Source organism: Lepisosteus oculatus, chromosome 12, assembly GCF_040954835.1.
Source record: "Lepisosteus oculatus isolate fLepOcu1 chromosome 12, fLepOcu1.hap2, whole genome shotgun sequence".
Lineage (NCBI taxonomy): Eukaryota > Metazoa > Chordata > Actinopteri > Semionotiformes > Lepisosteidae > Lepisosteus > Lepisosteus oculatus.
This window is the reverse complement of record NC_090707.1, coordinates 25,566,568-25,591,191: the sequence shown is the minus strand read 5'-3', so window position 1 is coordinate 25,591,191 and position 24,624 is coordinate 25,566,568. Positions and strand designations below refer to the sequence as shown.

The following is a 24,624-nucleotide window of genomic DNA, read 5'->3' as shown; positions in this document are numbered from 1 at the left end:
GAAAACCGAGTCGGCAATTACAAATTAGGTGAATATGTAACCTTCAAAAACTAAAATTATAAATAATATACAACTTGAACAACTGTATAGGACTTTATCATAAAGAACACCAGCTTTTTTTGACAAGTTGCGATTTTAATACAAAACGAATTTCTTGTCTGTGTTGAAACTTATTTCAGAAGAACTTTGACTTTTTTGTTCCTTTTAGACACCGCATGCCCAAGGAGCAGTGGTGGTTGAACTTGCGTTTGATGCTGAAGATGTTGGCCAAGTACCAGACAAGTTTCGATGAGTATGTTACTGGGGAGATCGAGCATGTGACTCGCAGAACCCTCAGTATAGAGACAGGCTTCTGAGAATACTGCCAGACCCCTCCACGTATGGCCCAAGCCCACTTTTCTTCACTGGACGGCTTGGCTGTACCTTTTTTCCCTTCAGTCCAACAGTGTTGTACTTGTTGTTAGTCTCTAAATCATATAAACCTCAAGATAACTTATCTGCCATCTATATCCTGTACTTTGTGAAGAGTACTGTTTAAATTGTTGTGAATTAGAATTTAAAGATTGAGTTTTGATTAACCTGCTGATTACATGTAATGTGGTAATAATGGATTAAATATATAATATGAACAGGATATTTTTGCATATTGGCATTACTAGTTGTATAGTTTACTTTGAAATAATGCTACAGGTTTTAAGCTAATTCCAGGAACATATGAAAGGTAAAGATTGTCAATATATTTGCACCTCTTTTTTTTAGAGAAACTATAACAATGGAGTAGTTATAACCATTAAAACATGGGAATATTATTGTGAAGAGTCTAGTGTTATAAATTGCCCTTTTTGTTTTTTGAAAATCATTAAATGCCAGTACAGTATCTAAGGGTTAAAGGGTGCTTACACTCCACTTCTGAGACAACTAGTCAAATGTATCTGATCAGTGATAATTGCCTTTTTTAGTAACAGGATAGTAATACAGACATTTAGAACATTCTTAGAGTATAATTACAAACTTGAACTGGAATGTTGTTTTATTAAGACAGATTTCTGCAAAACCAACTTTAACTGATTTAATAACTGTATAAATCTGTTTTAGGGTACCTGTTAATTATGTTAACTGATGGCTTGCTTAAATATTGCAATAAACAAAATTTAAATACTTATTATGATCATAGTCATTAGTACTTTTAATACTTTCTTTATATACATATTATGAAAGATGTGTTTTAAAAGGTAATTTAAATGTGATGCAGCTGATGGAAATGGATGAATTCCACCTGTGATCTCTGTCTTTGGGTCCAATAAAGAGTTAGGTTATCAGATGTGAGTTAATTATTATATCTGTTGATATTATCTGCAGAAGTTTAACTGTATTTACATTTCATAACCCCATTGCATAAATATCCACGTTAATATCTATCCATCCATTTTCTAACCACTTCTTCAAATTAACGGTTGCTGGAGAGCCATAGCCTATCTGCCAAGAGAGATGAACGCATAGAAAGGTACATCCTGGATGGGACGCCAGTCATTAGCAGGACGGACAGAGACACTTAGGGTCTATTTCACCAGAATTCAATTAATCTACCAGTATGTTTTCGGACTGTGGGAGGAAACCGGAGCACGCAGAGAAAATTCATGACAGCTATCGGATATTGCAACACTACTGTTCATTCCCCTTGTGTCAAGGGATTGTGACTTCTTTTTAGCCTATTTAAACCACAATTCGAGTATTTAATTTGTAAATAATTAAACATTACAGGATTCTAAACGTTAATTTAATGTCTCAGAAAGTTAATATATCTTTAACAGTATTGGCTACTTAAAATTAAAAAGACACTCCAAATTATTTTATTATTCATTATTGTTAACTTTATATTTGTAGTGTTTGTTATTCCTACTATATCTGAAAGCTGTTCAAGAGTTAAAATGACCTAGAGTAAAGAGTAAAATTAATATATAAGTCACACAACATCTTCAAGGACAACAGTGAATCACTGTGGGAAAAATATTGAACAAATATCAAAAAATATTGAACAAAGCCACCTTCTACACTAAAATATTTCCTCTCAAAAGGCAAATGAAACTGATTTATTAGGATAACTTTTTATAATGAAGTACTTGAACATTAAAATCAGAATCATTAAAATAATTTAATATTCCTAATAATTAAAAACTAACTGCAATACACAAACATTTAAGCAGTTTCACATTTACTGTACTCAAATATTTGTAATACTTAAAATAATAATATTGTAAACTAAAATGGATACACAACAAGATTCAAAATCAGGTATGTTTTATAGTATCATTTTTGTACTTGTATTTAAATTTATAGAGCTGATGTATTTAAGCAAATAAATGCTATATCAATCTGAACAATTGCAGTAAATTAACAACTAACATTGCATGACTTCTGTTTAATTGCATTTGTGCTATTCATACTTTTCATATTCCCACATGTTTTTGTCTCATATGACTGGCTTTACCACTACAAGACCAATTTACAGAAGGATACAAAAAATATTATCTTCTAAAATTCTTATCTTTTCTTTAACCTTCCCTATGCATAACACTACAAGAAGCCCCATTTGTTCCATTTCATTTTCGGTAAGTCTAATGCATTTTCTACTTTGAGATGTTTTACTTTTTCTGTCTTTTACCAGTATAGGCTTCAACTGTAGATTTTGAGTTGAAGTCTTGTCGCCTCAGTCAACCAACATTTTCATTGAAATTTCCCAGAGTTAAACAAAAAGGGAAAGGCATCTCCACATCCAACAGGGCTCTTGGAAGAAAAGGAGAATTCAAACTTTTCTTCCTCTTCCCCTCTCTCCATCGGGTCAAACAGGAATCCTATAGATAAAAGATCATTTTTAATTGAGATCTTGAATTAATTAATATCAGTTCAAGAAGAAATGATCTGCATAAGTTAGTGATGTGCTAGCTAACGCCAGTGTAGTTCTTGTCCTCTGTGAAATCTCCTTTGTAATTGAGAAATAATAAGCATGTTCTTCTAATTAGTTTTATTTTAACTAATCTGTTTTCAATAAGAAATCAGATCAGGAAAGTGATGAATAAAGCTAAATGTAAACCCATGAAAATGAATACAATTCAGTCTCCTGACTGTGATGTGTCCAAATACATAAAGAAAGCCTAAATAAAAATAGGACCACTCTCCTTCCTTGTTAAAACTGAATTCAGAAAGAAAACCCCATGGCACATGAAGACAATTAGGAAACAGAGAATTTGAGGTACAATATGAGGTACAAAAAAAAGAGTTTTGGAGACAGATGAGAGAACTCAAGTACATAAGAAATTGGCCATCTTTTTCAGAAGAGCAAAGTTATATAATAAGTGTAAAGTCCTGGAAAACAGGACTTTAAAAATAAACTATAGATTGTTGGGATATTGCAACAATGTAGGGGAATTTAAGAGGGAGATTGACATTTTTTCAGAATTTGTCAGCTTCTTAAAACATAAAAACTTACTTTAGCATTGTTCCAGCACAACAAGCTCTCTCCCCAACACCATTCAACTCCAAAACCTGACCAAGGTCATGAACATTTGCAACACTATAGAAATAGTTGTGCAAGCAGCTTGGGTAAAGAATATCCCCCACCCCCCCCTTGGACCTTCACCACATTTTGCTGTTTTACAACCTCAAATTGCAGCAAATTTGAACAGTTTATTTTGTACAATTAACTAATCATACTTAGCATTTTGATGGGGCATAACCATTTATTAGAAAATGTTATGAAAAGTAGAAAACTGAAAAATTCAGTTCAGATAAGTATTTATAGCCTGAGCCTTTAATATTTAGTTGCACCCCCCCACACACTTTTTTGCAGCGACCAGAGCCCCTTTTGCTGTATGTTATGACCAGCTTTCAAATCTTGTGGTTTAATTTTTGTCTATTCTAGCTTGCAAAATTGCTGACAGAGTAGTGGTGTACAGCAATCTTCAGTTCCTGCCAATGATTTTCTGTGGGATTTAGGTCTGGACTTTGACTAAGCCACTGAAGAACTTCTTTTTAAGCTACTCCACGTTTGCTTTAGCTTTCTGTTTTGGGTCATTATCCTGTTAAAATATGAATCTTCGTCCCAGTTTCAGATCTTTTGCAGACCGTTCCAGGTTTTACTACAGGATCTGCCTATATTTTGCTCCATCCATTCTGCCCTCTATTTTGACAAGCCTGCCAGTCCCTGCCAATGAATAACAACTCTACAATATTATGCTGCCACTGCAATTCTTCAATGTGGGGATGGTGTTTTGCGAGTGATGAGCGGTGCTCTACTCTTGATAGACATAATACTTGGCATGAAGGAACTCAATTTATGTTCCATCAGGCCATAATTCTTTTCCACATCATTTCAGAGGTTCCTACATGTCTTTTTTTGTATATTCAAGACGAGACTCCTATTTGTTTCAAATATGGCTTCCTCCTCGCCCCTCTACTATTACAGCCCAGATTTGTGGAGTGCCTGAGCTATTGTTACTCAATTGTTTCTCCCATTTCAATTACGAGACACTGTAAGTCTTTGAGGGTTGTTTTTGGCATCCTGACTGCTTCTCTGACCAATGTTTTTCTCTTCTGGCTACTGAGTTTTGAAGGACAACCTGGTCATTTAAGAGTGCTCTGTGAGATACGTAGTGTCTTTAGAATCTTCTTCTATCCCTTTGACTTGTCTGTCCACAGCTCTGTTCCTTAGTTGTTGCAGAAGCTAATTTGTCTTCATATTGCTTTGTTTGCAATGTCCAACAGTTGGAAATCACACAGACAGGTGAGTTCAATCTGAATGGTTAACCACTTTAATTCCACAGAAGTAGATACCAATCAATGTACAAATTCTGGTAACTGGTTGAGGCTGAGCATATTAAGCACCTACAAGGCCAGTCTTTACCCTGTGGTAGGAACACCATGTTAGAAAAATATATTGCTATTCTGGAATCAATCCAGAGAATACAGTAGCAACCATATACATTCCTGGGTTTAAGAGCAATATATTTGCAATATCAGCTATATTTATTTTTTCTAACCTGGTGACCAAATTGTCCATAATGCTCTAAATGAGGCCTTACACAAGTTTACATGCTACACAAGTTTAACATGACATCAATTGATTTTAATTAGATGATTTAACTATGTATTTCCGGTTCTGGAAATAACAAAGCACCAGGACTGTGGAGGAAAAATTCAGCCAAAGGTCAAGTAAACCAATTCAAGCTGGAGGATCATGGGATGACTTCCAAAACATCTAACAGAAAAGCCTTTGGCATCAACTACAGGCACAAAACTTTTATGTAAAGTTTCCAACAACTCTCTATAACATAACTGTGCTTAACAGTAGGGATGGTGATGCACTTTGTTGGGTTTGTGTTATAATCTCACTCCTCTCACTTGACTGAGAGAAGAAGACTGAGATTTTGAGGTAAAACCAGGTGCAAGGTGGAACAAGCATGAAGGAGGTAGTCAGTCACTGGATCATACTTGGATCATACATAGCTCTTTTTAAAGTTGTCATTGGCTCTCCCAGTGTCTTAACCCTCCCTCACCAGTTTCCTCCTTGCTCAGTTGTTGAGTTTAAAGGGATGGCCTGATCTAGGAAATATCTCTGCGGTACAATGCCGCATTCATTTCTTGATGACTGAGTAGAATATGCTTACAGGGCTATTCAGAGATATCAATATTTTCTGCACCATTCTCCTGATCTGTGCTTTTAAAGTTCCTTAGTCTTCATGGTTGAAATTCAATACTTGACTAAGGAAACAGATCGGTGTTTTTTTCTGAAAACATGTTAAGCACTGTTATTGCATACAGAGGCCTCTCAACTAATTGTACTGTATATTGAATATAATGAATATTTATACAATCATGACTTTTCCATTATTTATATTAATTATATATTTACCCTTTGTGTATCTAGACTGTAAGCTTTTATTATTATAAACAATTTATATAGTATCATTAAAAATAGCATCTTAAACCACTTTGTAGATGGTTTATAAAACAAATATAAGAAGAACACATTTTAGAATAAACATACTGTATAAGAAACAAGCAGAAAGATGTGCAGCAGAAGATACATGGTTAATAAAGAATACAGCAGACACATTAAAATGGAAGGTTTTGAGTCTAGATTTAAACACACTTGGGGTAGGTGATTCTCTAACTAGAGCTTTAAGGTGAGAGAAAGCCCTGTAACCCATGGAATGTAAATGAACTTGGGGGACATTAAAAAAAGACTAGAGTCAGATGAATGAAGGTTGCAAAGTAGGGAGCAGAGAGATATTAAGTCAGACAGGGACTGAGGTGCCAAGCCATGAAGATAAAGCCTAATAGTGATTATTATCTATCAGACATATGCCTTGCAGAAGTATTCAGGGTTTTGCACAGTTTTCACATTTGTTTATCACTTATAATCCATTTTAAACGATTAAAGGTCTGAAATGCAGACTCCTTTTCTCAGTAATCTTGAAGTGACATAAAGCCTTTAGATTTGTACAATAAGTATCTGTAATTTTCTATTTTTTACCGCTTTGGTGTGTATTTTTTCTGTTGTTACGATTATATGGGAAAGGAAAGTTATTTTTATTATAATAAAAGGGTATATTAAAATATTAGACCAAGAACACTATATTTAAGTTCATTGTAAACATAAATGGATCATATTACTTTTTTGTGAACTTTTATGTTAATGACAAAACAGAAATCTGCTTTTAAGTAACATCTTTTTACAACTTCTTTGTACGACTAAAGCACTGAAATTACAGACTGAAATTAAATCCATGTATTTCAGTAAATTAATCTAATGTAAAATCTAATAGCAATTCCTTTAATAACAGATGAATTGACACATTTCAAATCCTCCCACATGAAAGTTATTGTTAAATTAATATTAAACAGATATACTAAAATTGCACATTTACTTGTGTTAAGGAAATAAAAAGAATGACAGAAAATGTTTATCTTAACATACCAGGCTCTTTGTTGTCATAAGGCAAAGCTGTTTTGGTTTCCTGGAATGTAAAATAAAATATTATTTTATGGTTTTAGTACTACTTAAATCTTGATCTGGTTTAAATTAGTATTCTTAGAATGTGAGTAAAATACCTTTTCACTGAAGTAGGAGCTGGTGAATGAAAATGGATTACCCTGGAAAAATAAAATAATAGTTGCATTTTTAAGATGATTTACCAGAGATATTTACTCTTGAATAAGAAGACAAATATTAATTTCAGTTTTAACACTAACTATTCACCATGAGAATATATCTTGTAATTTGTTCTAGTGTAATCTCTTGTCCTTTGACTAACTCACTTTTGGGTTGTGAATGAGATAACGGTTTCCTACCTCTTCATGGGAAGATCTGGTCCCAAATACATCACAGTTAAATTCAGGGAATGTCGCAGCTTCTTGTGCATTTGAATTTAGTGAGAATAAAAAGCCAGGAGACTTGGACTCCGGATCTCCAGAACAAATGGGGCTCCTGTGAAAATTACAGGCACACCTGAAGGCTTTTCTTTTATCAAGATGTGTTCTGATATAAAATAATATTTATTTTTGTGAACAAACTTTGGTTTTTGCAAACATAATAAAACAATGTTGTAACCCCACTTCATGTGAGATTTCTACCTAAAATACACACAGCAACAACAGAATCTCTGTGCTACAAGGTTCTGACTAAACCTCCACCATCCTCCATCAACAGAATCATGGATCCTAGCAATCAAAGTAATATAAAGATAGGCTACGATCCCCTACTGTCAGTGATGACAATAGAGGGAATGCAGAGGCTTACAATGCATCACATGCAACTTTTTAGATGCATTCAGACCAGCCAGTCAGATCGGCTTCTGCTGGTTAGAGGTTCAGGTTACAGTTATCGTGGAATAACACTACTAAATGTGAACAGGGAATATTACTATTAAGTCAGTAGAAAAACTGGAAGAGACCTGTCTTCAGAGCTCAACAAACAAAAAGTTTAAAAATGTATCCAGAGTGCCCCCAGGGCAGAGCACAGGGTTTAAAGTTAATTTTACCTTCATACGCTACCAACTGTGGGTTGTCAAATATTCTCTGTGCTATTTAAATCTTTTTAGAAAGCTGAAGATGAAAAGGAATTTCACCTTCCAACATGATAACAAACCAAAGCACACATCCAAGTCAACCAAGGAATAGCTTCAGAAAAGGAAGATCAAAGTCTTGGAATGGCCCAGTCAGAGGCCAGACCTCAATCCCATAGAAAACCTGTGGAATTACCTAAAGAGGGCTGTGCACAGGTGATCCTCTGGCAATTTGAAGGAGCTTGAACTTTTTTGCAAGGAAGAGTGGGATAAAATTGCAAAGTCCAGGTGTGCAAAGTTAATAGAGACGTCTTCACAGAGACTAACTGCTGTAATAAATGCAAAAGTGCTTCCACAAAGTATTAGTTGGGGGGACGGGTGTACACTTATGCAACCAGGGTGTTGAAGGTTTTTTAATTTCAATGATTTTTCCTAATAATTATCTATTAGTTTTTCTCTTGAATTTTGTTGGTTGCAAGGTCACATTAAAGATGGAAAAATGTCTGACATGATTTATCTTGATTTCTGGCTTTACATCACAAAAACCTGCAATTTCAATAAGTGTGTACACTTTTTATATCCATTGTAGGAAATGGAAAAAAAAGTACTTTACATAATATAACGCTGCAGAAAATTGAAAAGGGTTCTACAGCAGGAGATATAGTCAAAGCCCAAGTGCAGGACTTTTAGATGTTGTCTGAATGATCAGAGAGTTAGTAACAGATCGAATGCAGATCGAAAAGGGGAGCATGACCCCCAGCAGAAATAAAGAAAAAAGAGGCTGGCAATTTGGCACAGAAATGGGAAGAAATTAAAAAGGAGAAAATATTCCAGGATCGAAGAATAATCAGATAAAAAATAAGTTATAATCTTGACTAGAAGAGGAATGCGATCACTAGGTTTGTAAGGTTAAGCTCTCATAACGGAGCGAATATTCAGCATTCTGAACAGAGTTAAATAGAGAGGTGATCAGTGTGACTGGGAACTAGATTGGGGGCCTGATTAAAAGATTGAAGGTTTAATTAAAGACGTCCTAACCTACGTTGAATGACAAGTTGAGGGCACAAGGGAATGTTGCTGTTGTCAGCAACAGCAGGACGCAAGTCAGTCAAAGTCCAGTCATTATATAAAACTGTCAGACTGAAAAGTAACGATGGCTTACTGCAGTGTGAACGTCGGTGTACTTGATGAAGCTTTCATTCTGGCTGGGGGAGTTTGTGGATAGATTGTCTCATCCTCCTTTTCACTCTGATTTGTGCAGAAGTGTATGAGCTCCTCTTCTGTTTGCTCTCTCTCATTAGTTTCATTCCACTTGTTACCACTCAGTTGAAGCTGGTCCTCCTGCAGGAGACATTTTTTAATTTTTTAAAAATGTTTTACTGGTAAATTATTAAGTACAAAATGTCTTTAGTTTGCAGTTTTAAACAACCCCTTCTTGACTATACAACAATTCTTTATTCAATTTCAAACTTAAACATCACATAAAATATAGTAGTTTTAATATTTAATAAACTAAATGAGTAAATATGTTTATCAGTTACCTGTGTTTTGGTCTCAACTTGAAGTTCTTCACATCCACTTATGAACTGCCCTGTTAAAAAATAGAAGTATGATTTAAGAAAAACACTGAACATCTAAAGCAACTTATCACTAAGAACAATAAATTTGCAAAGTTCCCAAAGTAGGAAAAGGACATGCATTTTATAGCAAATATACTGACATTTTAATGAAAGGATATAACATTTGTAAAATACTTATGCTGATTAACATTTGCCATCAACATACAGTAATTGTTCTACAGGGGAGCTACTCTAAAAGTGACAGATTAGCAGCATAAGAGTATTGAACCAGCTACCAACTCATGATGTTAAAAGCAATAATTTGACTTATTTAAAAAAATGTCTGGATCAGATACTTGGATCATTAATAGCTAACTGGCAAAAGGGCTAGAAGGGCCAAATGGCCTCCTCTTGTTTGTAACCTTTCTTTTGTATGTATTGTAACCAATGTTGGATGAAATACAAGTTGTGCATCTACAAAGCATGTGTGACACGTAAGATCAGCTATTGCTCGTTTTAGCCTTGGCTACTGCTAGTTACGGTGAAAACACAGTGCTCTCTGTAGGTGTTTAGAGGTTGAGCTGAAGCAGCTGCACATCAAGGCTCTGTGGACAGCTAAGACAACAGCCTTATTTCAGGAGCAGGGATACTGACTGCTACAAGTGCACAATAAGACTAACGACCCCAAGAAAACAGTCTTACATAGCAGCATGGATGCTGATGGCTGCAAGTGTAGAGGGAAAGGCTGGTGAGCCACAGAAAAGCAGCTTGTGTAGAGAAAGCTGCCAAATATGAAAGAGTATTTTTTTGTTCTTTATATTTTATTTTCTTTAAAACAAAGGCATACCTTTATGTGTGCTGTTGACAATATTTTCTAGCATTATTATTGTATATTATAATGTTGCTCATTATTATATTATATATGATATATACTGTCAGATTTTTAAAAACAATTTACAACATCCAAAGGTCAGACGTAAGAAAATTATAAAAAGCACAAACCTGATGACTATTCACTTTTTAGAGAGAGTACTTCAGAATTGTGAGATTATTGAACTCTAAATCTTTACTATTTACTTACCTTTTATTTCTGAATATTGCCTCATTGAGTTGTTATTTGTATCCACAAGTGCCAATGGGGAGCCAGGTGGCATGCTAAGAAAAAAAAATATTTGTTACAGACTGACATGACCAAAACATGGCAAATCATGACCACTTCTGATTAGCAAAACTCAAAATCATCAAGTCCTTATACATTATTGTAAAAAGGTTTGTTCAGACTGATACATTTAAAACCAGATTTGATTCAAAAGACATTTACCTCTAATTTATTTTGTGATTTAACTTGGTTTTAACTTGATTATAAAATATATAATCTAGAGAGTACTTTACATTCTCAGCACCCACTATTATAGTTCTAAAGATAACAACAGAAGCATTAGAGTATGATAATCCCTTATGATATTTCAATCAGCTGTTAAAGGAAGATCTTTCCATAATCTCAACACAGAAATCCTGACTCTACCTCAACAGAACCTACCTCTTCTCTTTGGACTTTTCATCAGTTACATCCTCTTCAGTTTCTTTTGCTTCATCTTTTTCTCTGATTTCATCCTTCTTTTCATCAGTCATCATATTCTGATTCAAGTAAAATATCATTATTACACAAAACCTGAACACTTAATAACATTACATTGACTACAATACTCACTTCACAATATTTACATAAGATTAATGTGTAGATTTAGACATTCTTAGTGTTGACATTAGTTATCTATACGATACACATTATTTATGTACAGCAAACATCTAAAATCTCTTTTCATTACATGACTATCAACTCATTTTGAAGTCCAGTAAAGGGAATTTTATAAAAAAATAGATCTTCTGATCAAAATCCAGAGGGGAAAAATACAGAAAATTACGAATATATGGAATAGGCAAACAAAATAAAAGACTAACAGTGTTTACAAAGGGGGATTTTTTGATAAATGTTAATAAATTGGAGGGAGATTTTAATTCTTAATCAATGAAGGTAGAGATATCTGAATTCTGCAGCACCCCTTGTCATTTAGTTCCTTGTACTCCACCTGGAGTTTCTTTTGCTGAGAAAATAGGGATGCCTCCACATGTCTGTTCTCTTCACCATACGATTCCATCTGTCCCTGAGCCTCAGCTGAACTCTGCTTCATAGAAACACTGAGAAAAGATTATAAGTTAAGAGTAACACAAGTTGAGAAATGTGTACAATCCATGACTCCAAACCAAACTACTAAGCATGCATAAATACAAATAAATGCATAAACATTATTTAAATGATCTGATTTTCTTTAAATAACTTAGGATTCATTCTTATCTGTAACATAAAGCTATCGTTATATTGAAAATCACATTTTAGAGTTATCACTTGAGATTTTGGTAGAACATTTGTTAACTGGTTTAAAATCTTATATAATACTCCTTCAACCGCTATTATCACAAACAGTTTGATTTCAAGATCCACCAGATTGTACAAGGGCACCAGACAAGGTTGCACTTTATACTCTCCAATGATCTGTGTTTTTATAGATCTCTTAGCTGATGGAATTCACCAGGCTCCCAACATAATAGTTATTTATTAAGACAGATACTAAATACCATATAATTAGTTTACATGCAAAACTTATTTTACTGTATTTACTGGAACCACAAGAATAACTACTAAAGGAACTTCAACTTAACACCCACATCTGGGCAAGTGTTCTCAGAAGCCAAACCTGAGCACCCAGAGAAAAACCAAACAACTTCTACGCCAACTATTATCTTTCATGATTCCTATATTTCCAGAAAAGAAACGATTGATAACTCTTGACGAAACAACAACTTACAACTTACTTAACAACAATTAACAACAACTTTTGTTCTTGGAAGAACAAAAAAACGTGAATAAAATTAATAACACTCCAAAAGAGAAAATCTAAGGCGTACTTTAAGCACCAAATTTTCTCAATTCGTTTTTATATTATCAAATGAGCTATCTTTTGAGATGGATCCGCCTAGAGTTAACCATCTTGGTTAGACATAAAGACCACAGTTTATACCCCCATTTCACTCAACTATCTTCACCTCTCCATCTTTCATCTCTCATCCCGCCTATAAAAAACAGAAATGTTTACTGGCTCAGTTTATCGACACAGCACATTTCCATTGAAAACCGTACCTACTCTATACTGAATCAAAGTGATTGGAAGCCATTTTTGCTTGCCTTCACTTGTAGGGTGTTCATCCTCTACTTTCTTCATTCTTAATATGTAATTGATGTCAGAAGTTGTGGTTTGTGATTTATATTTAGTTATTTATCTTTCCAAAATGTTCCTATGTACATATTTTCCTCTGTAAAATTTCATGTTAAATTATAGGTCTACCCCTTTGATGTTAAATGTTTTGTGTGAAGTAGAAAAAATATAATAGTTATAGTTATGGTTTTCAAGAAATTGTACAAAAAATCTTAAGGTATTTTCAGTTTTAAATCTAATGTACAATTAATTTTCATAATGCAAGAAAGAATTAAGTACAACAAAATTTTAAAAATGTATCTAATTTAACTACAGTAATTTTAACTTTAAGGATGGATTGTATCTACAGTATGGTACTATCAAAGGATACAGATGTGATGCATTCTCAGAAATTGGAGGTATAGGTATGCTTCCTGAAATAAAAAATAGTAACACAAAGTTTCAAATAGGTACAAAAAATAAATGCTTCAATTATTGCTTCAATGCTTCAATTATTTATATTTTAACAAAATATTGCATATATCTGTTTTAGCTAGATTTAATTAAACCTTATTTTCTTAGATGACTGAAATAGAAAAAAATTAATAGTGACAGTAACCTTGCAGAGCCTGCAGCTCTTTTTGTTTGTCTGCTATATATTTTTCACAGACTCTCATCCTGTGCTCAATCTCCTCTCGTTCAGACTGTTTCTGTAGAAGGTTTTGCGCTAGAGGATTCTGGCAGTAGTAGGCTTTGTGCTGTTGGAACACCTCTTTGTAACTTTCGATTCTCTCACGAAACATTTTCCTTGAGAAGACAGTTATTTGTAATTATTTCAGTTGCCATTTTATTTCACAGTTAAGAAAGTTAAATGTTAAAATGTTAAGTCTTATTAGCACTTCTCTAGATTAATAGGACAATAAATACATTTAACTGACATTTTATGATTTACCATGTCTCCTATTTTCTAACTGCTTACTGCTGGTGAGGGTAGTGGGGGTAATAGTCCAAGCAGAGTAGACCAGATTTCCTTTTCCCCAGCAACAGTCTCCTGTTCCTCCTGAGGGACTCCCAGGTATTCCCATGACAGCTGAGCGATATAATCCCTCCAGCGTGTCCCGAGTCTCTCCCAGGGTCTCTTCCCAGTGGGATGTGCCAGGTACACCTCTAGCAGGTGCACCTGGGGGCATCCTCACCACATGCCTAAGCCACTTTAACTGGCTCCTCTCAATCCCGAGGAGCAGCAACTCTACTCTATTTCAAGATCCTCCTGGACTGTCACAGAGAGTAAGTCCAGCAACCCTACAGAGACACCTCATTTCGGCTGCTCATACCCACAATCTCATTCTTTCACAAAGCTGCAGCTGCATCAATTATGAATACATTACACGAATCATGTGCCCTGCAATTTAAGTGTCTCTCAGAGCTATACTTACATATCTTGTTCAATGCCTGCCTGACGCCTTTCTAATTCTGCCTGCAATGATTTCATGTAACGAAGCAGAACAGAGTTTGATGCTTTGAAACTAAAGAGTAGAAAAGTGAGACCAGGTTATTTCAAAGAACAGTATGGTAAAGACTAACTACAAGGATCAAACAATTCTTAAGTCAGAGACTTCTCTAAACTTTATACGTTTCTTACCTTTTAGAATTGTGTTTATACTGCTTAACAAGCTTCTGTCTGTGTATTAGCTCTTCTTCAAGTTTCTCTATTTTTTTCTTTATTTCTTGTATATGCAACTTTTCCTCTGCTATTTCTCTTGAGTAGACTGTAAAAAGGATAATGCACACACTAAATTTATACTAAATAATATCTAATGTTAATATTTAATACACAACACAGTACATTATCAATATAATTCCAACAATTACTAGATAACATTGACTATATCAGATATTTTAGTGCTTCACTGTAGTATACTTTAAATACATGATTTTGTCACCATAAGAACAACTTTTGAACAGTTCAACAGTACAACAAATTGTGACTTATCAATAGTTGTGAATGTTATTCACAAAAATACAATATTTAACACATTTCTCAAAATACAAAATATGAAAATATGCCATGTGTCATCTCTTATTACATTTCAAGATGTTCTAGTAGGTAAAACTCACTTTGAATCATTTTTTGTGTCTCATCCTTTCTCTGAGCTAATCCCTGTGTCTGAAAGGCTATAAATAAAGATATGCATGATTACATTTAAGATCTGACATTTTTAAAAGTACCTATTTGACAATTTTTGTAGTGCAATATACAGTCAAAATACAGAATTCACAGATATCATTTTTTTACATTTCCATGACATGACAGAATGTAGTGACCTAACATTAACTACAACAGTAATGATTAATATTTAATCACTAAGACAGTTTAACAAGTTCTGTTTAAATACAGTTTACCATTCATACATTTGAATTGGTAAACAATACATCTGTTTCTAATGCATAATTGTATAAAAAATATTGATCTATTGTAACTGGAAGACCATATTAAAATAAGGCTCTTCCATGACTCACCTAGTTGCAGTAATAGTTTGCTCAAATTTGTTAAAGGATTTTGTTCTTCTTCCATATTTAAGCCTGAATACCAACAGAAAGAATAAACATTACAACTGTTTCCTTGTCGTACTTGTAATGCTGCAGTCTTGAAATTACCTGGTAGCAGGGGGAGATTATATTAGCTTCTATTGGCTGTACCATATTGTAATGTTTTCTGCACCTGTGCAATTCAACATGCCTTATGTACAAAAATATAACTGCTAATTCAAATTTGTGACACAACTGGTTTCGCGAGTCGTTCTAAAAACAGGTTGCAAGCAAATTGCAAATTTTCAATAGCAAACACATTTTTCCCAAAAGGTGCATTCAACACAATAAAAAGAAACAATATTTCAAAATCCTCACATCATACAAAAACCTAATCTGCACAGGGAATGAAACTAGTATCTTTCTTATAAGTTTTACAAGAACCTTACTTTTTGAAAGCAAATACAATTTGAGATGGCAACTGGTGATGAAGTAAATGCTTTGTAGATTTCTGATATTATTGTCAAATTGTGAGGTCAACTGATGCACACATAACATCGATAAAATAAACAACTTAGTCTTCACTACTCAAAACAATTATAACAGAATATATTAATTTATTTCACCACTTTTAAGCCTGTTCGTTCATTTTATTAAGAAGGTTGGCTGCTGTTATCGTAAAAAAAAACGGTTCAGATTTCATGTTGTGTCCATGTTTTACAAAGGAATACGAATCACTTGAGTTCAAGAGAAAACAGAAGAAAATTAAAACATGGAGAAAACCTTTTTTTACAGTTTTTTTTGTAAACTGACTTCTGTAAGTTTACCTTTGTAAAGGTTTGTAATCGACATACCACGGCTTTCCTGAGTTGCTACCTGATAAAAGCTACAGTTACCATTCACATCATCAACCCAGATTAATTCGTAGCTACCAAACACACTTACAAATAATACCTACCGATATACAATCGTCAAGTTTTAAATATGATTATGAGCAGTGGATGGCTTTTAAATATTTAATGCGTATGATACACCCGACATTGTGCATCACAGGGCACTCACGAGCCGCCAACGGGCATCCAGCAATCGTGCTGCATAAATCGCTCTCGCGCTTACTGCTCGCGAATGTTCGCATTTTACATCGCCAATTTGTTTAGGTAGTGCAGCCTTTGACACCGTGAAAATGTGAATGTATCTGTAACTCAGTTATTCCGCGTTTGCAATAACAATAATATGGTTGTAACTGTTTTAAACACAAAAGATTCTACTCCATACGAGGCTGAAGTTTGCTTCTTATTCGCCAGCTTCTTATTCCCGTTTTTCGTTTCACCTTAAATGCTTCTGCTGTAATGTTATGTCTCCTTTCGCCTGTAGATGGCTCTCTACAGTCATCATTAAATATACTGTTATATTTTCGGGTTCGGCAAGGACGGACACAGTGACTCAGACACTCGTTGAGTGAAAAACGTCGCTTTATTCTTCGGCACAGCCAGCACAGCACTCCCACGCCCGCGCGCCAGCAGACAGAGAGACAGAGTAAGAGAGAGAACGAGCGAGCGCCAGAGAGAGCAAGAGAGAGGGGGCAACACACAGGGGTCTATTCGGGTAGCTACACAGGGATAGGGTGGCAATTGGGTACAAGTATAACAGGGGTGCAAAACCAGGGAACTATTTCAGCAGGGCGTCTGCTACGGTGGACGCGCTCGGGCCACTTCGTAAAGTAGTCCACCACCACCAGGACGTAGTGGCTGCCCGCCTCAGTGTGCGGAAACGGGCTCAGCACGTCCACCCCCACCCGCTACAGGGGCACCCCAACCTGATGTTGTTGGAGGGGCGCCCGGGAGGACCCTTCTGGGCCATGCAAACCCCGCACGTCCGGCAGAACTGCTCCACGTCCCGGTGACAGAGATCCCAGTAGAAGTGGCCCTGGAGTCGCTGCAGGATTTTTTCGCAGAGCCAAAGTGCCCCACGCCCAGCTGGGCATGCACCGCTTAGAGAATTGCGCCGCTGAGCGACTGCGGCACCACAAGCTGCCACCTGACCTCACCACTAGAGGATACCTGCTACCCCCAGCAAACAAGGGGTAAGGGGTGAGCTCCTCCCGTGTGGACCGGGTCCCTGCCGCCTTCCGGCGGAGCACCAGCCCAATGTCTGGGTCTGCCTCCTGCTGCTGTGCCATGTCCACACCGGCATCCTCCTCACCCTGCTCCTGCCATGCGCAATAGCGGCAGACCTTCCCCGGGCCTGTGGCCACCCCTCGCGGCCCGACCACGTGCCCCAAGAAAGTGACCTCCCGCAGCAGGAGCTCGCATTTTCCGGGGTTGAGCCTCAATCCGGCCCGCCAAATGCAAGTCAACACTAACCGGAGGTTCGACAGGGGCTGCTCGAAATCCCGGGCATGCACGAGTAAATCGTTCAAGTACACCATGCACTTGCTCCCAGGAACCGATGCCAGCACTCGCTCCATCAACCACTCAAATTATCGCCGGGGGATTACACAGTCCAAAAGGCATGACTGTGAACTGCCAGAGCCCTTGGCCGATGGAAAGGCCATCTTCGGGCGAGCCTTGGGGCGAGCGGAACCTGCCAGTAACCACAGCAGAGATCAGGCAGAACTGGGTCAACCCGGAAATGTAGTCCAGCGCATCATCCATCCGGGGCAGCAGATAAGAGTCCTTCCGGATGACCTTGTTCAGCTTCTTGTAGTCTACACAAAACCTCCACGAGCCGTCCTTCTTCCGGACTAAAACGACCGGGGAAGACCACGGACTCGTGGAAGGCTCGATCACTTCCGCCACGGCCATCTACCGAACCTTCTGCTCCACGGCTGCCCTCATGACGTAGGCCATCTGCCGGGGCGGAACGCGAATTGGCCGCCCATCCCCAGTGTCGATCTCACGCTGTGTGAGAGCCATGCCTCAAAAAGTTGTCATGGAACCTCCCCATTATATCGGCTCGGTTGCACCGGTGCCGGCTGGTGCAGGGGTGGCAGGCTGGACCCTGCTGGACTGGGGTCTCCTTCCCGTCTGGTGCATTGGCCGGGTCTGGTGTCTCCCTGGTGGCTGCTGCTCGCCCCCAAAAGGCGCTTTAGGGAGTTGCTCTGCTGCTGGGGGAACTGATGAGTCAGTGGTTGCTCACTGTCCATCCTCCTGCTTCTGACACCAATGTAGTATTTTAGGGTTTGGCGAGGATGGACACAGTGACTCAGACACTCGTTGAGTAAAAAATGGTGCTTTATGTTTTGGCACAGCCAGCACAGCACTCCCGCGCCCGCGCGCCAGCAGAGAGAGAGACAGAGTGAGAGTGAGAGAGAGAATGAGCGAGCTCCAGAGAGAACAAGAAAGAGAGCATCAGACAGGGGACTATTTGGATAGCTACACAGGGATATGGTGGCAATTTGGTGCAAGTATAACAGGAGTGCAAAACCAGGGAACTATTTCAGCAGGTCGTCTGCTACGGTGGACGCGCTCTGATCTGGGAGGGCATAAGCCTCGGGCCACTTCGTAAAGTAGTCCACCACCACCAGGATGTAGAATCTGGGCGATCTCACCAAACTGTACACCCGTTTTGCAATGGGTCAGCATCACTGGTCAGCGGCCTTCCTAGTCCCTGCCCTGACCACTACTGCTCCCATCCTGCCCCTCGGCCTGTACCCCAGCTGGGCCCTCTTCAGCCGCAGCCCCAGGTGAATGCGCTACAATACTAATCCAGATGGATTACTGCACATATCCTCAGTAAAGGGGAATATGTACATACATTTTGACTGTCCAAATTGCGTTTTTGTATGAAACACATTTCAGAAAATCAAAAGCCAATTTTCAAAACTCACAATAACAAAAACTGGCATGTTAGAGAACAGGTAAATAAGGCAAAGGCAAAATGTGAATTCACTGGCACTTTCTGCATATTTACCACGACCTTGCCTTCTGGTCATTAAAGTCTCAAAATCTTGAATTTTACAAGAAAATTTAATACAGCAGATTTAAATGGGACATTTAGAACATGGCATATGAGAATATACGGTTAGCCGAGGATGAGCAAAGGATGATCGCACTTTCTGCTTATTGTTATGAACCTATCTCCTGGTAATAAAATTGTCTTACAATTCTGACACCAAGGTGTGAGAGACAATGTAACAGACTTTCAAAATCCTGAACTACAGGGAATTTAACTGCACCATTTTTAATATGATCCTCTGAACATGGCATGAGAGGATTTATAGTCAACAAAATAGCACACATTCTGCTGATTTGCTTTGGTAATTTTCCTCATTACCAAAAGATCTTAATATTCCGACACTAAGGTAAGAGAGACAAAATCACTCATCATGTAAATTTGTAATTACAACACTGTTGCATTTCTGAGCCTCTCACACCCCCGTGTCAGAAATTTGAGATGATTTTATGATCAGGGAAGGGAAGGCCCAATTCATTATCTCATGCCATGGTCAGAGGGTCATATTTAAGAATGGTACAGTAACATTTTCTGAAGTTCAAGATTTTGAAAGTCTGTTACATTGTCTCTCACACCTTGGTGTCAGAATTGTGAGAGGATTTTATAATCAGGAGGGAGGGCCACAGCAATACAGCAAAAAGTGCAATCACCATTTGCCAATGTCTTCTCATATCCCGTGTTAATAGGGTCATATTTAAAAAATAGTACAGTAAACTTTCTTGTACTTCATGATTTTCATAGACTGTTACATTGTGTCTCACACCTCAGTGTCAGAATTTTGAGACATTTTTATCACCGGGAAGGAGGGGCCTAGCAATACAGCAGAAAGTGCATTCACTTTTTCCCAATATACTGTATTCTCTCATGCCATGTTCAGAGGGTCATATTTAAAAAATGGTACAGAAAAATTTCCTGTAGTTCAGGATTTTGAAAGGCTGTTACATTTTCTCTCACACCTTGGTGTCAGAATTGTGAGACAATTTTATAACCAGGAGGTAGGTTCATTGCAATAAGCAGAAAGTGCGATCACCCTTTGCTCATCCTCGGTTAACTGTATATTCTCATATGCCATGTTCTAAATGTCCCACTTAAAACTGCAGAATTAAAATTTCTTGTAAAATGCAAGATTTTGAGACTTTTAATGATCAGAAGGCAAGGTCTTGGTAAATATGCAGAAAGTGTCAGTGAATTCACGTTTTGCCTTTGTCTTATTTACTCGTTGTCTAACATCCTAGATTGTGTTATTGTGAGTTTTGATAACTGGTTTTCAATTTCTGAAATGTGTTTCATACAAAAATGCAGTTTGGACAGTCACTATTTACTTACATATTCCCCTTTACTGAGGATATATGCAGTAATCCATTAGTACATTTAAAAAAACTGTAGAGAGCCATCTACAGGTGAAAGGAGACATAACATCACAGCAGCAGCACTTAAGGTGGAACGAAAAACGCGAATAAGAAGCTGGTGAATAAGAAGCCAACTTCAGCCTCGTCTGATAGTAGCATCTTTAGTCGGAACACAACATTTTAAACAGTTCTTGTGTAACCACTACTGTACTTCATGTATATAATGGAACAAGTAATAGGTTTATTCCATGATGAAAAGAGAAGAAAGAAGACACAACGTTTCGGCCGTGGAGCCTTCTTCATGTATATTATGTTGCTATATTATAATGTTGGAGATATGTTAGAGACTGCTGGCAATATTAGATGAAGAATATAAAATAGCATAGTACTTAAGAACAGTGACAAAAAGATTATCTGAGTCATCTTAATTAATAATTTGCTTAATAGCAACTTATAGATCCGATTATCTCATTTAGCCAGTGTATGTTTTCATTATGTGTTGCCTTAGTCCTCAATTGTAAACAAAACAAAATAGTCACATTAGCAAATTGGCAAATGAGAAAAAATAACAACTAAGAGTGACAAAATAATTTTTAAAATATAAATATATATTCTAAGTAATTCTAAGTAAACCGTAATTATGTAACTTTAAATTGCAAGAATCCGATTCGTGGTATTTATTTATTTTTTTTATTCGTGGCATTTTAGAGTAAGGGCATCCGGATGTATCATGGGAATTGTATGCGACAGTACTGAAGGGAAACGTAGTTTTGTAAACGGTAATTGTGGAGCACAGAGAATTATATAATTATCGATGCTTGTTGCCGAAAAAATTTACAGAAAATAAAATAACATGGGTTAAAATAGATTCGACACAGTCGATAAGTTAGTAATTAAATTAAACTTAGCATGCAGTCTCAGGTCCTAATAATTAGGCAAAGATAGTTTGGGAGGATAATTAATGTGGTATTATTGTATATGAAGATGGTAATTATTCTTAAGCCATTAAAAGAATTGTAGCAATCCTAAAATTTTTTAGTGATACCTCACAAATGACGATGCGGAATGAATAAATATATTATATACACATAGTTTCGTACAGTTAACGAAATGCAGAAGTTTTATGCATTCACTTTTCAATCAGTGCTTATATTGGCATGATTGAAAAACCAAGCTAGCAGCTATATTCTATATTAAGTATCTGGAGGCAAATATATTAATAACTAATCACATATTTATTTGGTTGAGAATATGTTTATAGAGAAACATTCGAATGAGATAACCCTCCAACATCCCACAATGCCATTCTTTGTCTACTATAGCGCGACTGCGCAGTAAGAACTTCCTTCTTTTGGACCTAAACCCCTTCCTACGATGGTGAGTGAGAGATGAGCTGAAGAAAATATTATGTTTAATCCCAAACCATCCTCTTTGATTATACTTTAATACTATTTTTTTAATTAAGAGTTTATCGTACAGACATTAAATTACGTTCTTTTATGGCCATTAGTCTAAATCTTTGCGTAGTTGCAAGAAAATATATATTGTGGTGTTTGTACTCCGTAGCAATGGCTGCCTGCATATTGCCGGGAGAAAATAGTAGTGGTGACTTGAAAGCATACTGTCGCTTACGATAAAACTTTAAATAAAACTGTGAAAACCCAAATCCCAAACGGAAAACATTTTTTCTAGTTTTGCAAATAAAGGATGTTACCCTGAATATTCTGAACTTGTATTTACAGTTCTCCGTGTAGAAATTAGTTTGTAGATGAAGGGTGGTGGAATGTGTAACATCAAGATCTCTTAATGAGTGACTTGAATTATATAAAAATATACTGCATGAACAGCTCAACAGAACTCATATACAGCAAGATTGTTGGCAGTGTGGTTGATTAGAGGGATCTTGATCAGGAAATGCATTCCTAGTCTTAACACTGTTGGCTTCTGAGATACTTTGTGATTTGAGTAATGTGCTGTGCTTCGTCATAGATATACCTCATTCTCAGTTCTTAACTAGCATAACCAGCTGGTTAGTGGCTTAACTGGACCAGTTTAATATTCTTTCCCAGCTCTTCAGGGGCTACTGATTTAGGTAACTAGAAAACCAGTAGAGACACCATCCGACTGGGACCTAAAGCACAGTCTAGTGCCATACCAGACAAGTTAAACAATTTTACAAGAACATAACCATTCACAGGTTCCAGTTGTTGCTTACAGACTTTAACTGGACATAAGTGCAACTAAAATGCTTTAAAATGTTTACACAGGCCAAACGCACCAAGAAGGTTGGGATTGTTGGCAAGTACGGCACCCGTTATGGTGCCTCCCTCAGGAAGATGGTGAAGAAGATAGAAATCACCCAGCATGCCAAGTACACATGCTCCTTCTGTGGCAAGGTAAGCCCAACAAGTTGAGGGCATAATCCAGTTTCAAAGAGGGACCATTTACAGGATTTGCTTGTCCTCTTACTTTCAGGTTATACTGTAATGGAGAAATACTGCAGTGCATTCCCTGAGGTGCCAGAGTATATAAATGAATATACTGTTTCTGCTCTTAGATTTAAAGTGTTCAAATACAAGTAATTAGGGGAAATCATGCTTAACTTTATAATATAATAAAATATTATGTGATGATCATTAAGAGTTACAAAAGCAAAGCTTTACTTCTTTTTATTAACCTTTTTGAAGGAAATAGGTTTGATAGCATCTTCAATAATAGGTGTTTATTAGGGGGCACGAATATTATTGAAAATAACAATACACTTGAAAATCTGCATGGTTTGACTATTGCTCCCTTCACTAAAAGTTCCTGGTTTGCTAACATTTACAGACCAAGATGAAGAGAAGGGCTGTTGGCATCTGGAACTGTGGGTCCTGCATGAAAACTGTTGCTGGAGGTGCTTGGACATACAAGTAAGTCGCACACAGCAGTATTTGAGAAAATGATGTGCCACAGCCATGTGGTTTTCATATCTCTTTTTGTTTTGTAACTGAACTTTTTTGTAAACGTAGAAGAATATTTGGAAGCTTAAAAAACATGCAGACTGCTAGTGTCTGATTTAAGATGGAGAGGTTTGGACACATTCTCAAAAATTTGACGTATTTTTTCAGAGGCAATAAAGAGTGATTTGTTTTAAGGAACAGTTAAAACCTGGACATTTATGGATTTTTTTGTATATTACAGTTTGCCACTGAGTAGGTAGTGTAGTGTCAAACAAATGACAAAGTTCAGGTGTCTGTGAAGCAGAAGTCTCTTTATCCATATGCATATGGAAGTCCGGCTTGCGACCACCAGACTTAAAAAAATAAGTAGCTGAAGATGGTCCTTTATACCTTAAAACACAAAGAGTTACTATGACATTCTAAACAAATGATAAAACAGCAACACCTGCCAATTAATTATATCTAAGTTGCAGACTAGACAACAGTTAGTTCTTTTCATATTCTGGGCGTACAGCCAGCTTACCAAATACATGCCCCTTATCTTACTGACCAAGGACAGGCAGCATCTTTATATACATTTGAGCACAAAGCCTACGTCAAGCCACTAGATTGCATAGTTTGTAAAAACAAGAAAATGATATCTCACTTCCAGGGCATCTCTCTTATCTCTTCATTCTTCAGTAGTGACACGGTATGTTCTTACTCTCAACTGACAATTTTGTGTGTGTAAAAATCACTAGGGTCTGTGATATTGTGTATCTGATGGTATATCTTTACTTTTCCAGCACAACATCAGCAGTCACCGTGAAGTCTGCTATCAGAAGACTGAAGGAGCTCAAGGATCAGTAAACTTCAGTGACCCGCTGATCTAACATAGATCCAACACAAATCTGATATGGACTCTTAATCAGTCTGGTACATTTTGGTAAACATCACACAATAAAGGAGACCACATGTGTGGGATTTGCCTTTAA

At 36.9% G+C, this 24,624-nt stretch overlaps 3 protein-coding genes across 7 annotated transcripts in view; 2 read left to right on the top strand and 1 right to left on the bottom strand.

Annotated features, from left to right (window-relative positions):
- pfklb (phosphofructokinase, liver b) overlaps window positions 1–1,321 on the top strand; it is a 29,326-nt gene extending 28,005 nt beyond the window's left edge. For all 3 annotated transcript variants that reach the window (XM_006636657.3, XM_069196458.1, XM_015359292.2), the window contains one exon: window positions 209–1,321. In XM_006636657.3, the coding sequence (XP_006636720.1) occupies window positions 209–356 (148 nt within the window). In that variant the 3' untranslated portion in view covers window positions 357–1,321. The remainder of the gene's footprint in view (window positions 1–208) is intronic.
- An 848-nt stretch (window positions 1,322–2,169) lies between these two features.
- Window positions 2,170–16,725, bottom strand: LOC107078804 (protein SIX6OS1). Of its 3 annotated transcripts, XM_015359131.2 has the most exons (16): window positions 16,364–16,724; window positions 15,397–15,459; window positions 14,995–15,051; window positions 14,519–14,645; window positions 14,313–14,402; window positions 13,496–13,683; window positions 13,268–13,310; window positions 11,713–11,821; window positions 11,163–11,260; window positions 10,704–10,777; window positions 9,605–9,654; window positions 9,226–9,404; window positions 7,351–7,486; window positions 7,111–7,152; window positions 6,977–7,016; window positions 2,170–2,852 (listed from the first exon to the last, which is right to left on the bottom strand). In XM_015359131.2, exons 2-16 carry the CDS (start codon window positions 15,449–15,451, stop codon window positions 2,725–2,727), a joined length of 1,416 nt encoding a protein of 471 aa, XP_015214617.2. In that variant the 5' UTR covers window positions 15,452–15,459; window positions 16,364–16,724; the 3' UTR covers window positions 2,170–2,724. The 3 variants fall into 3 exon arrangements, with proteins under 3 accessions (XP_015214617.2, XP_069052846.1, XP_069052847.1); XM_069196745.1 differs by lacking the exons at window positions 13,268–13,310; window positions 13,496–13,683 and having other exon boundaries at window positions 16,364–16,725; XM_069196746.1 differs by lacking the exons at window positions 13,268–13,310; window positions 13,496–13,683; window positions 14,313–14,402 and having other exon boundaries at window positions 16,364–16,725.
- A 5,288-nt stretch (window positions 16,726–22,013) lies between these two features.
- Window positions 22,014–24,624, top strand: rpl37a (ribosomal protein L37a). The gene is made up of 4 exons (XM_006636727.3): window positions 22,014–22,085; window positions 22,976–23,104; window positions 23,538–23,620; window positions 24,436–24,624. Exons 1-4 carry the CDS (start codon window positions 22,083–22,085, stop codon window positions 24,497–24,499), a joined length of 279 nt encoding a protein of 92 aa, XP_006636790.2. The 5' UTR covers window positions 22,014–22,082; the 3' UTR covers window positions 24,500–24,624.